At 42.0% G+C, this 14,229-nt stretch overlaps 1 protein-coding gene across 1 annotated transcript in view; it reads right to left on the bottom strand.

Annotated features, from left to right (window-relative positions):
- The window catches only part of vldlr (very low density lipoprotein receptor), a 62,787-nt gene that overhangs the window by 22,618 nt on the left and 25,940 nt on the right, over window positions 1-14,229 (bottom strand). The window contains exons 4-9 of the mRNA XM_085357966.1: window positions 12,219-12,341; window positions 10,494-10,702; window positions 6,332-6,494; window positions 3,701-3,823; window positions 2,334-2,456; window positions 276-395 (exon numbers count right to left, since the gene is read on the bottom strand). Of these exons, the coding sequence (XP_085214092.1) occupies window positions 276-395; window positions 2,334-2,456; window positions 3,701-3,823; window positions 6,332-6,494; window positions 10,494-10,702; window positions 12,219-12,341 (861 nt within the window). The remainder of the gene's footprint in view (window positions 1-275; window positions 396-2,333; window positions 2,457-3,700; window positions 3,824-6,331; window positions 6,495-10,493; window positions 10,703-12,218; window positions 12,342-14,229) is intronic.

Consider the following 14,229-nt stretch of genomic DNA (forward strand, 5'->3'; position numbering starts at 1 on the left):
GGATTAGATATTTGAGGGCAAGCATAATTAAATATTCCTTAAGTCTTAAAGGTTTTAGATTGAATTCAGTGTATCAAAGTTGTTTGGTTTTTGGATGGATGCCTATACTTGTGTACATTCAGACAGTCTCACACTTTTGAACCCTTTTAGAAAAATGCATTCATCCTGTGTTGAGTAATAGTTTCCCAACGCTAAATACTGCAGCGTTGTCAAAACTGATTTAAAATTTTCTTTTAGCATTTTTCACCAAGCTGTGTAATGCAGAGATCGCATACCTCCGCAGGTCTTGTGGTCTATAAGCTGGAGCCCAGGCGTGCAGTCACACTCGTAGCCAATCACCATGTCTTTACAGATGTGCGAGCAGCCACCGTTGTTCAGGAGACACTCGTTAAAATCTGGAACACAGGAAACAGCTCTGTAGTTGTGTGTCCAATTAGATCTAAAAGGTTACAATAAGGTGGTTTGGGAGAAGTCTGAGTCGAAGCTAAACGAGGATTGTATTCACTGAAAGATCTTCAAACCACAAGAGGTTTGAATATCATGAATTGGCATTTGTTAGTAGACTCAGAGGGTGGAACACAATATGGAAAAGCCCCATAACTTTTAAGAAAAACATTTAAAACCAAAAAGGCTAAAACGTGCATCAGTAACCTGTGTGGACGTGAAGCAATGTACTGTGTAAGGTAGCCAGAAGATAAGCAACCAATTGGAAAACCAGAGTGATGACGAGCGACTGTTCAGCCATTCCCAATTTTTAATATTTTGCTTCCAAGGAAAGACACTAGTTATTCTCAAAGCTTTTAAATGTCTTTTAAAGGTTCTTTGGACACCAACTGCTTTTTTACTCATTTTTCAGAGCAATGTTTGTTAAGACACTTATTTGCCTTTAGTATGTAGTGGTAACTAAAAGGCACGAACCAGTGTTGTGTTGAGGTCTTTGGAGCATCAGTGCCATAATGAAAGCTGGGTAAACAGGTGTGGCCTAATTTCTTTTAAATCTGCTTTAAAACAAAACTGCAATTTCATCCTGTTGTATTAAAGGAATCTGGCTTTCTGAAGTTGTCGTCCTCTTGTTCTTTATACATCAAGCATGTGTATGAAACAGGCAGCAACAAGAACCAACAACTGCTATCCTTGTCAGGATTTACCTCCTTTAACATGCACTTGGCTGACCATCATTTACATCAGCACAAAGTCAAAGGCTGTACTTACAGCACAAAGACCATGTTTGTAATTAGTGCGCTTGTTGAAATCTTAAAATGCACAACTATAATTATTATGAGAATAAACCCAACAGCAGGGAGAGACTGATCTCCCAGAACCCTGCAATCACAACAGTAAGCACATGTTCTGGGTGGTCAGAGCAAATCTCTAAAAACCTCCCGAAGCTGAAATAGAAGAAAATGAACCAAATGCATGACAAACTGAAGAAAATCCCTCAGCATGGCATCAGCTTAGAAGCTGGCGTAAACTTCAGATCACGGTGCTTTAGTTTGTCTGTGGGCAGAGAGTGTCAGTACAGAGATGGCTGAAATTCACCATCATTAAGAACATACAGTGTGATTTATTAAGGTGTAAGGCTTAATGAGCCACAGGCCAACATCCTTTCACGTGCTCAAGCTACAGCTGTTATTATTTCTAGGGGGTGGGGTGGTGGTGGTTAGGATGTCACCATTGCTTTTCATTTCAGCACTCTGAACACTTGTTTGGCCACCAAGAATAAGTTTTATGTACCCCAATATGCATTTTGACAATATACACTAGTTCTGTACAACAATCTGTAACATTCTTACATAAATAGTCATGAATTGTCATGCAAATTTGTCAAAGTTTCTTCATGAGTGATTGTAGATTTCTTTTTATATTATTTCCAGATCTTTTCATTTGTTTGAGCTGCAGCTGAATTCATATATTTAGTATTCTGATTGTGGAAAGCCTGATAGTCACTTTTGGTTGAGTTGTTTGATCCATGAAAGAATTATTTAGACCTGAACTGTAGAACGCATGAAAGATTCATGGACTGATTTACGTAAAAAAAAAAAATCCACATATTATCAGCATAAATCCATGTGTAGCACAGAGGAAGGAATGTCATTGCCTGAAATAAACTCTCCCGGATACTTTCAGGCCCGCAGGAAAAGACATCTGAATTCGCTGAAAAGCAAATCATCTCCTGAACACATTTCATCTTTTCATTGCAGTGAGGCATCAATGTCAAAATCAGAAAAGGAGCAAGTCTGTGACCTAAGAGGGGCATGACCCAGAGTTGAAAAATCAGTCATGGATGAATTCAGTTACATTTTTTAATTAAAAAAATAAAAATGAACACTTACTGCATTCCTTGATCGGTTCATCGCTCCAGTCGGGACAGTCTCTGACCTTGTTGCACACTTTGCTCATCTCTATGCACTCCCCGCTGCGACACTTGAACTTCTCTGGACCATTACACTGAGTCACTGCAGGGAGGAGGAAGGAGTAGGAGGAAGAAGAACAACCTCATTCAACATTTGGATGTTTGGGTCAGAATTAAAACATGAAAGCAGGGAGTTCAGGCTAGTTGTGGTTGTGTGATGATGTAGGGGATGGCACACTCTGGGCTCCTTAGTACCAACTGAGCGTGGCTTAAACATCACAGGCTGCGTGTGTATCGCTACTCCATCCCTTTATGTTTACAATGAACTCATCAGATTGCTGCTTCCAACAGGACAATGCACCATGTCAAAGCTCAAACTAGTTTTTGAACATTGAAATTTGTGACACGGGTTGAGTACAGTGAACTCAAACTGCTTCTAGCATCACCAGACCTCAAACCAGAAGAGCACCTTTGGGATGTGGTTAAGTAAAGACCTCAACTGTTTGATGCCATCATGTTAACATGGAACAAAATCTCAGTAAAACCTAAAATCCATACAATTAAATATCAAAGGCAGTTCTAAAGGCAAAAGGAGGCAAATACAACTATGGAAGGTTGTACTTAAACTGCTTTAGGGCTTGTTGTAGGCCCTCAGTCTATCCTGTGTGAAAATTAGCTCCTCCCCCTTTAAGCCAAATTTCTCCTCATTATCTGCCCCTAAACATCCTGGAAAAGTACATGTGGGCAGAGCTTCTAAACTCAAAGCTAAAGGTGTGTGCCTGACCCATTTTACAGGACATCTGCTCTCAGACACACGTCTCACAGGGATTATATGCACTAACCTCATGGTTTAAAACTAGACTTGTTTAAAATAAGCATTCAGCGCTTTAAAAAGCTGAAGTTGCTTAATATTCATTAATTTTTCCATCTGTCAGAGTAAATATTACATAACAAATGTAATCACAAGTTTCTAAAACTACACTGGAGCAAAATCAGCAAAAGATAATTGGGTGTTTGTTTTTTCACCGAATATACATCTTCTAGATTAGGACACAAAAATGAAACTGCCACAAATCTGGAGAGTGACAGCTTTCCTTTGAAGAAACAAGGAGCACCACCTGAGGTTGACTGTTACAAAAAACACCTGAAAAATGTCAACATTTGCATGCCCAGAGCAGCTTTAAAATTAAACACTGTTGGTACCTCAGGTGAGCCTCAAGATGTAGAAATGGAAACTTGCATGTTGTAGAAGAATTCCCCCCCAAAATAAAAAAACAAAAAACCACATCCTGATAATGCACTCAGGTGATAAGTTTGTGAACATTCACACCAACACACAACACTTACTGTTTCTACAGTTTGCCTCGTCTGATCCGTCTGCACAGTCTCTGAGGCCATTACACTGTCTGCTGCCCAGGATGCAGTTTCCATCGTCACATTTGAACTGATCCGACCCACAGGTGCGAACAGCTGCCAAGGACACAAACATGAGTTGCACATGTGCTGACATGGGCTACTCTTTAAACACTAAACATTTGTGAATATTCAGTGAACCATTCAAAATCCATTCATCAGTGCAGAATAACTAAAATACCCAAGTTTGTTTGAATTCAGCCAATTTGTGATAGCTGTTCACTCAAAGAGTGAAAAGAAAAACATCACTAGATAATTATGTTTGTATTCATGAGCACCATATTAAAATTATCAGCCACGAAAGCTCTTGTAAGTAAAATACAAAGCCAATTAAAAATGTGCAGATGACTGACATCTTGTTTTGTTTTTTTACTGAATCCTAATCACAGCATGGATTAAAGTGGAGAGCATCGACTGATAGGCAACGAACAGATTATCAGGTAATTAATGGAAGAAACGTAGGAGTGTAGCACCCACAGCTGGAGGGTTTGTTTTATTAAACCTCTTTAACACTGAAATAATTTAAGCCAGTTTATACCAAACATTTTCCTTTGATACAGATGAAATGAAAACAAGTGAAAGCCAAGTTTTCTACAGAAGCAATACTGCTAATCTGTTCTGTAGAAATTGATACTCAGCACTTGTTAGAACAGCCGTTTGATGCTATATCCAAGTGTGCATCCACTTTCTGCCATTTATCTGCGTTTGGCTAACAGAGGGCAGCGATCGGAGCAGAGATGCCCAGACCTGGGCATGGGTGTTGGACTTCCTCACTGGCAGAACTCAGGTGGCGAGGGTGGGTAGATGCGCTAACAGCATCACCATCAACACAGGAGCACCACAGGGATGTGTCCTCTCGCCACTGCTCTACTCCCTCTACACTACAGACTGTGTGGCCACCCACGGCTCCAACACCATTGTAAAGTTTGCTGATGACAGTGGTGTTGGGTGCCATCTCCAACAATGAGGTGGCCTACATGGACGAAGTGAAGAATCTGGCATCATGGTGCCAGGACAACCACCTCCAGCTGAATGTTGGCAAGACCAAGGAGCTGCTGGTGGACTTCAGAAGTAGTCAGCACAGAGACTACAAGCCCATTATCATCAATTGAGCTCCAGTGGAGAGGGTGCAGTCCTTCAAGTATCTTGGTGTCCACATCTCCTCAGAACATCCAGAAATGCATACACTATTATATATTGTACATATATTTATTAGTTTCAGGTTGGCCATTCTTGTATTTTGCTCGTTTGTGTTGTTGTGTTTGCACATCTGTTGCTTGTGGGGCTCGCACACAAGAATTTCACTCGCATGTGCTGTGCCAGTGTGCCTGCACATGTGATGTGACAATTTAATAATTTAAAAAAAAAAAAAAAAAAGGGTCTGCCCACATTCAGGTCCAGACCAAAAAGGCTAGGCAGCGCCTGAACCATCTACGACAACTGAGGAAGTTCAGGGTCTCTCCAGAGATCCTCAGGATTTTCTATACAGGCGCTGTGGAGAGCATCCTCACACAGAACATCTCATTGTGGTTCGGGAACAGCTGTGTGAAGGACCAAAAAGCTCTTCAGAGAGTGATCCGTACAGCAGAACGCTGCTGCAGGATTGCTCTCCCCCCGCTTCAGGACACCTACACCAGGAGATGCCGGACTAGAGCAGCGCAGATACTGAAGGACCCGTCCCATCCTGGCAACAAACTGTTCCAACTTCTGCAATCTGGTAGAAGGTTCCGCATCATCCGGGCAAGGACAGAGAGACTCAAGAGGAGCTTCTATCCCCAAGCCATCCGGGCCCTGACACACTAACTCATGCTCCCTCTCACATAATCCATAAGTGACTGAGAGGACCCTTTTATACACTAAACCCACCGGCACAATGTACATTTCAAATTCCTTTAATTTTAAATATGTTCATATTGTCTCTTCTTATTTAATTCACTTAATGTACAGAATTCACCTGCTTGCTGCATACAATGCTACTACTGCACATTCACCTAATGTATATAATATATAATGTTCTTCCTCTCTCCCCCCTTTTGCACAAGTCGAGGAGCGTGTCAGGTTACATTTCACTGTGTTATATACACACTTGTATAACTATGCATGTGATGAATAAAGAACCTTGAACCTCCCCCCAGAGGACTACAAAGGAATTCCCAAGCCAGCCGAGAGACACTCTCTCCAATGTGTCCTGGGGTCTGTCTCAGGACCGTTTCCCCTGTAAGACATGCCCAAAGCTACTCAACTAGGAGGTATCCAGCAGGCATCCTAGTAAGATGTCAAGCACCTGAACTGCCTCCTTTCAATGTGGAGGAGTAGTGGCTCTATGCCAAGTGCCGCCAAAATGGTGGGTGATAATCGTTGTGTGACCATTTCACTTTATGTGCAAACAGAAGCTCCACCCGCTGGCTATTGGGAAAGGCTACCCATCAGAACAACACTGGATCAAATGGAGCTGGAAAGGAGCCCAAACTGCTTGTTTCAGATAGTAAGCTGTAGTTTATCCTCTGTCCAGTATCAGCTAAAGATTATTTGGGATTGTGAATCAAGCAAAGCTTGTGTACATACGACAGTTCGCTTCGTCACTGCCGTCCTTGCAGTCGGAGTCTCCATCACACCTCCACTTCTTGTGAATGCACTCTCCTGAGCGACACTGCATCTCGCTGGGCGAGCACTTGGCTGGGGGTGTTGGGTGCCGACCACAGCGGGATGGAGACTCATCTGATTGGTCCTGTTAGGACACAAGGTGACTTTTAGGGCACTGCAAGAGCTGATACTCATTTACTTTACAGAGAAACTGACATAATCATATTATAGGACCTCCTGATTGGTTAAATGGTGTTAAAGTGTTTTGCGATGTTTATTTCAGCAAATATTCAGTTTGCAAAATTTTCTATGTGCAGTTTTCTTGCCTCTTCTAGCAATTTTCTGGAAGGGAGCCTGCCATAAGTAAAAGTAAATACCAGTTACAATGGAAAACGGGTTATAATAAAGTGTTTGACCTTACGCGACCATCAGATTAAAGACTGCCAGCAGGAGCAAAAAGCAAACATGTACAGTCTAAAAAGGACATTTGTCTTCTTGGTCAGTGCTAGTTATCCACACACACACACACACACACACACACAACAATTTAAATGACTTAAAAAAAAAGTTAAGTCTAACAGCCGTTGTGCCACCTTTTCAATTAATCACAGCATCACCAGTTGCCTCACAGAAACTCCCAATTTGCACAGCAGTACAGCAACATTAAGTCCCTCCAGCTGATCCAAGCAGACAGAAAAGATTTGCCAAGCCAGGTGTAACAACACTGTTTGCCACACACGAGCAACTCATGTTGACAATATTTTATTTATTTTTAAAATTATGCCGACTGACAAAGCCTCCATAAAGTGATTTCACTGAGGCATCCTGGAGTATCAACAGCTGTGGGTGATGGAGCTGAGGGTGAAGGTTTCTTTACATTATTCCAGTAGACAGGAACAATCTGAAGGCACAGACTGCCTCCCTTCACCATTCATAAATACAACAGGTCTGAACTCTAGTTAATTTTGCAGAGAAGCAACATTGAGTGCATCATCCTAAAGTTTTGTTGGCAAACTCCCAACTCAAAATTGTGTCTAACTTAAAGCTAGTAAACCTGGCAGGGAGAGCTGATGGCTCAGACTCAGTTCACCTATCAGGCAAGCCGGCTGGCCAGCCATTTGCTTATCTAGGCTACTGATGATGTTCCTGGCAATGACAGGTGTGTTTTTTTTTTTTTAAAAACCAAAACATTCTCTGGCCATCAGCAGCTTATTTCATATTAAAGTGTGAAATTGAGGTTTAAGTCACTGTAATCTGAAATACAATGACTAAAAAGCAAACGAGTCCTTTATTAAACCAGCTCTGAAACAAGTTAAAACAAGCACATCTGTTATGTAATACTTTAATACAAACTTATTTACTAGGGTCTGGTTTGAGTGTATGAGAAACTTTAGTCAAGCTGCATGTCAAAGGCCATTTGTGGGTTTTATAATTCTAATGAGACATTTTAAAACTTTTAAACCAAGTTTTGCACCATCAGCCACTGAAGGACAGAGCCCAGACACATACACACGGTTCCTCACACTATTATTTACATATGATCTGGAAGTGGAGGGGGGCATACAGGTCACAGATAACATAGCCAGAAGCATTTAGCACTTAGATCTCTGATGATTAGCTCATTAATTAGAATTAATCTCTGCCAAACAGACCAGAACAGGAGCAAGAGAAGCAGCACGAAGGAGTTTCTCACACTTTCATCATCTCACAAAGTCACCGACTCACATGGGAGCAGATTAATGGAGTGTGAGAACGCACGTGTCTGCTGCTCCGTAATACTGACACAGGGCAGGCGGGGTGTGAGAAGCAGAGAGGGAACAATAACGACATTCCCACTGAACACAGCCCTTTAAATATTTGTGGGTGTGAGTGTTTGTGTCCGGTGAGCCAATTAATGGGTATGCAGCATATTGTTGCATCAGTAGAACTTGTTCTGCAGTGTGTGAAAATATGTGTGTGAGGCAGGTCAGTGGCTGCTGGGTGGTACAACTAAATTAAGCTTGCAAAACTGGTGTGCATGGATGTGCGCGCCTAGGGATGTCATACTGCTTTCTTTACAGTGAGGCTACACACATTTAGGAAATGAGGGAGTGAACTTGTGCATCTTTGCTGTACACCTGAAATGCATGTGGGAAATCCAATGCAGGTGTACAGCAAAGATGCACAAGTTCACTCCCTCATTTCCTAAATGTGTGTAGCCTCACTGTAAAGAAAGCAGTATGGCATCCCTAGGCGCGCACATCCATGCACACCAGTTTTGCAAGCTTAATTTTCTCGTGTTGTTTATTTAAACTTGCTGCATCTTGTATAAAGTCATGCTCAAGATATTAAAAAAAAAACCAGTTTCATTGATTAAAAACACACTATATCAGATTCTTATCGTATCGGCAGAAATCCAAATTTATGATATCTGTATCGAACATAAAGTGGTATCGTGCCATCTCTACCGCAGATACTTAAGGCTCAACAAAAACACCTGAAGACAAAGTGAAGATGCAAAGCCAGAGTCAGGAAACCTGAGTTTTAACTCTGCATGTCTCAGTCACAGATTTTGCCTATTCAATGTAGGATCTTAAAATAAAGTTTTAATGTTATAAAAGAAAAGACTGATTTAGAAGAGACTAAATTGTATTCATGTACAAAAACGTTTCCTCATAAAAAGGAAAGAGTGAGCTTAAGCTTTTATTCATCATGTGAAGAACATCAGTATTTTAAGGATAGACTAAAGTTTGAGTTGACAATGCATATAAAGGGTCAAGTATTACAAGAGCAGAAAATGATTTAATACCTCTTCATGAATACGTATAGTAAGTATCAGTTAATAACTATGTGGGGGTGTTAAATATCGGACCATTGATTGGCAGTCTGCCTCAAATTAAGACCGTATCCCTACTGCAACCCTGACAAAGGTTCTCTTTTTACTATCTTGATGTAAAATGATTTGTCATGTCCATCCATTTCATGGAGTTTGCCATTATTCAGCGCCTCTGAATCAGATTTCAGTTCTGGCATTCAGTGTTCTCTAGAATAAAGTGCAAGATCAGATTTGTGTCATCTGACATGTGGCAGATGCATCTCCCCTCCAGCTTGTGTGTGGGTGTGTATAATGCTGACACAGGAGGAGCCCTGTGACCAGTTAACTCAGCGAGTTTGCAGTTTCTGGATTGGTGCACTCGTTGTCTGCAGCCGACATCCCCCTCATCCCTCTCCTCACCTCTACTGCTCCCACTGAAGAGCCAGCATTCATTTTTCTGTTTTGTCCATACGACAGTTTTAAAGACAGATGTTAAAACTGACATCCACTGGGTTTCAACTCCACATTTTGGCACTACATCTGTAGTATTTCAGTTGCTGTCATGGTAGTTTGTTTGGTACCAGAAGTAACCATTTTTAGATCAGAGGGTGGCGTGCACTGTGGCAGTTGAACAGCAAGCTGGAGTCATAATATGGTTGTGCTGATGGATGTTGTCAGTGACCAATTATGGTCAAAAATAAATGTCAATTATATCAAGTGTTTGATCCACATGTTGTCTATAGTATAGCACCACAACAACCTCCTTTGCTGCCCAGCAGTGATGCAACTGGCGACGCCACAGTGGTACTGTACCGCTGTATCTTGTAATTCTAATTAGTTCAAGATACTAACACTAGAATTTCACTCTAAACACAACTTCATCACACACACCAATTCTATTCTAAAATCCAGTTTTAAAGAACACGAGACTGTGGAAACTGCTTTTGGCACATCTGTGTTGGCTTAATGTTTTGGCCCTGGAGGTTGCAGCTGGGTTGTATTCATTAGATTTAATAAATTTGGGTCCTAAAAACAAACACTGATCTGGGTTCGACACATTCTCATAGAAAGTCAAAGGCAAGTTTTGACAGTGTTGTGAGATTAAGCAAATAAGTGCTAAAAAGCTACACTGGTCAAAAGGTCAGGTTTACTGATCAGAACACCATAAGAATTTTTTCCTACATGGGTTGTTTAGTTTGAATCAGCATAACACCAAAACACTTCCTGCCATGCGACCATACTTTAGTCAGACCCTAATCATCTGCTCCCATTAATAAATAACTGAGACAGGCTGGGTCACAATTGTGTCAGAGTGCGTGTTGCAAATTAGTGTGTGGCATTCTTTCTTACCTGGCAGTCAACGTCATCGTCACACACCCAGCTGGCCGGGATGCATGAAGAGTTTCCACACTGGAACTCGCTGGGCCCGCAGGAGGACGGCGCGCACTCCACCTCATCCGAACCATCGCCGCAGTCATCCTCGCTATTACACACAAAGTTCCGGGAGATGCAGCGTCCACTGGCACATGTAAACTCATTTGGGGCACATGTGATGTTTCCTGGAGAGGGTTATGGGAAAAATGTGAGTGTGCTGTGAAAGGACTGACAGCACAGAATTTTTAATGCAGTAACAGTAATAAGACATTTTTTTTTAAAGCTAGAATTTATGACCTCTGTTTACTGTTATTACAGCTTTAAAACAATAGGCTAAACTTAAGTTTCAAGCCTCAGCCTTTGTTTCCTTGGACAAGCAGCAGAGGACATGTCTCAGATTAACAAGCGCAATGCCACGCTTCAGCTGGAGCAAAACATTTGTCACATGAACACACACACAGACCGAGTCCTGAAAAGTTCACACAGGGCAGAACCGAGTCAACAACTTGCTGTGTGCCTGTTAACGACTTCCATCCAAAATATTCAATATTTAAAATACTGCATTTTGTGTTTACAAGTCCAGCTTGATGACCAGTTCACAGCCATTTTAAAACCTCAACAGCAAAACCCATCATGTGTGCACCTCTCTGCTTTCTCTAATAACACCAGTGTTAGTTTAGTGCAGCGACTGGAAGCTCCAAGAATGCGCGAGACATTGAGTTTGCAAGATTGCGATTTACACTGTATTGTGGCAGCTCACTTTAAAAAAAAAAAAAAAAGTCACCGTCTAAGCACGCTACGCTGCAGTAAGTCATCACAGCACACAGTTCAAGGACAACAAGGGTGCAGACTCAGCAGGAACAAACAATTACCCGTAGCTGAGCTTCTGAGTGTTTTCAGCTGCTTCAGAGCTGATACTAAGCAGTATTTAAACAATGATATATGTATAGTGTCACACATTAGTGCTAATGCTCAAAATTGGCACCTTTTAGACAACATGAGTCACGCACTCAGCACAAATGTGCAAAGCCAATTATTAAAATCTTCCAAGATATGGCTTAAAAGTATGCAAGCCATTTTAATGTGTATGTGAAGTAATCATTTGCCCTAATTAAAAATCTAAATGTCTACAGGGTGCTTCACTGTCAGATTGTGTTATCGTTCAGACCGGGCTGTGCAGGAAAAGCCGTTAGCTTGTTTATGCAAGAATTTAGGATAAACAGCTGGAGGCGGCAAACTGATGCCAGCGATTAGAAGCAGTTTTAATACTTCAATAAAAGCTGGAAACCAAATGCTACAAGTAATAAGCAGTACTTCGAACACTTCTGAAACACTTAAACACACCAAGAACTTATGTGCACTTGTGATATTAATGAGATGGCAAAGAAAACTGCTCAGCTGCAGCTCTAAAGGAGACTTCAAATGGCTTCACAGTGATAGTCTCAATTCATTACGTCCACGGCAGCATTTCTGCAGCTCCCAGCATCACGGTGCTCATCAATGAACAGCAAACATGAGAAATGAAGATGTCACTGCTTAGCTGTGACAAACTACACGAGTGTTTGATGGCAACCTGGGAATGTTTTAAATCCCAAAGGATTTCAAGAACACCGAACAATATCCTCATCACTTAAACTGAATAGGCAGTTATTGAAATCAACTGAAGTCATGTGCACTCCAAGCCAAACAGCGTCCACCTACCACAGTTGACCTCGTCCTCGCCGCTGTCGCAGTCCTTCTCACCGTCACATTTCCAGAAGACTGGGATACACTGGGTTGAGCCGGCACCACAGCTAAACTCATTCATCCGGCATGTCCTCATGTCTGTATGGAAAGAAAACAAACAGATCTTAGATATTTTCATGCTCCGAGTTTCGGCTTCATGTTTACAGTGCAAATATTTTCCAGGTTAATCTGTCAGAATGTACATCATCTTTTCCATTGTCTTCGGTTTTGTTTTAGCATTGTCAGCTTTCTTGATCATGTACTTTATTTTAAAAGCCAGCTACTAATACAATACGATCCCCTTTATGGCCAGAAAAGGGGTTAAATTCCATCTCCAGAAATGCGACTCAGAATTCTACTGAACTATCAGGAAGCCCCTTTTTCCTCCCCCAGGGTACATATTCCCCTAACAATACTTTCTTCCATAAAATTTCAGCTCCAAGATAAAGTTCGCTTCTTATCCCTTCATCTCACACTGGAGATAAGCAGCATGCACATAAAACTGGCTGTGCAGTGATAAGAGCTGCTCGGTGGAGCAGCAGATGAAGGTGAATAGAAGAGTGACTCCCACAGATGTATGAATTATTGACTATAAGAATTGTAGTTTGGGTGATAAGCCAGGCTGGTGATATACTGACATAATTCTGAACCCAGTTTGGTCTCTCAGCTGCACACTGCACACACAGTGCACAGGAGCCAGTGTGCGCACTAACACTTATCCCCATCACTGACTAGTTGATTTTGCAGTCTCCTCTTCACTCTTAAGAATACAGGGTGAAAAGTTCCAGTTCAGCCATTAATCAGTAGAGTACAAGTTTCTGCATAGTCTGTACACTGCACGCGCACACAAAGTACTTGAGCAGGCTGGTTTGATGTCTGCATCAGAATGAAGGTTATTTCACTGAATGGCATGCTTGTTGGTGCCAGACAGGCTGACCTGAGCCTTTCAGATGATATGCTGGGATTTTGTTACCCGTTTAAGTTCAGAATGTGCCTGCTGGGCTGGGGTTAGCATTCACTGTTTTCTTGGCTAGCTTAACTTTAGCATGCTGGCTGGCTGTGCAGATGCTTGCAAATAGCTGAAATTGTGTTAGCAGAATAATGCAGTTGTTTCTGTCCTGGATGCACCACGCTCTTGTCCATGCTATAAACTGTGCCATTATTTTCCCACTTAGACACATGAATTGAAATCAGCTGATTGCGGTGGAAGTGGAACCAATAAGCAGAATCGATAGGCAAGCCAACTACAGCTGGGCAAACACTGCGATTTTTTTTAGTCGCGTTATTCAGCTCCTGCTCAAACTGTACGATTGACTCGCAGGGGTTAGAAGTTCCTAATTCACGATGCAGGGTCTCACACTATACGGCCCGATGCTCTGATGCGACCTCAGTGCTCACACTGTGCGTCCATAACATGAAGGTTATAACAAAATCTGTCTCTCGCTCTGAGTGACACACAGACCACCACCATCAACTTTGCTAAATTGCTAATGAAAAACATTGATTAGGCAGCTGTGATTGAGCAGCAATGTCCATCCAACTATTTTCACGGTTGTTGCGGTCGTGATAATTTTGTGAGGCCACATCGAAAAGGCTCAGATGAGCAAATACAGAAATTAAAGTGAAGACTGAGCAGCACAACAGTGATGAAAGCACAACTTGTAGAGCTTGCCAAAGTTCTACAAGTTGTGCTTTCATCACTTGTGTCCAGATCACACGCTGCACTGTTGTGCTACTCCGTCTTCACTTTCATTTCTGTGTTTGCTCATGCGTGGTGTGACAGGCTGCGGTGACACCCTCACGATGGCCAACAGGATTTCAAACAGGTTTGATTTTCTTACGACGAAGCGATTGATGATCGGAAGCTGGTCGTGAGGTGTTAATCGCTTCTCGTTACCCCACGTATACTACACGATGCACGACACACGATGAAGCCGAAACTCGGGCCGACCCCCAAAACAGTCAGACGACTGAAAAATCGGCTCAA

The sequence above is a fragment of the Diplotaxodon limnothrissa genome, linkage group LG7 (assembly GCF_057381915.1).
Source record: "Diplotaxodon limnothrissa isolate DT_005_m linkage group LG7, D_limnothrissa_male_GT1.1, whole genome shotgun sequence".
NCBI lineage: Eukaryota > Metazoa > Chordata > Actinopteri > Cichliformes > Cichlidae > Diplotaxodon > Diplotaxodon limnothrissa.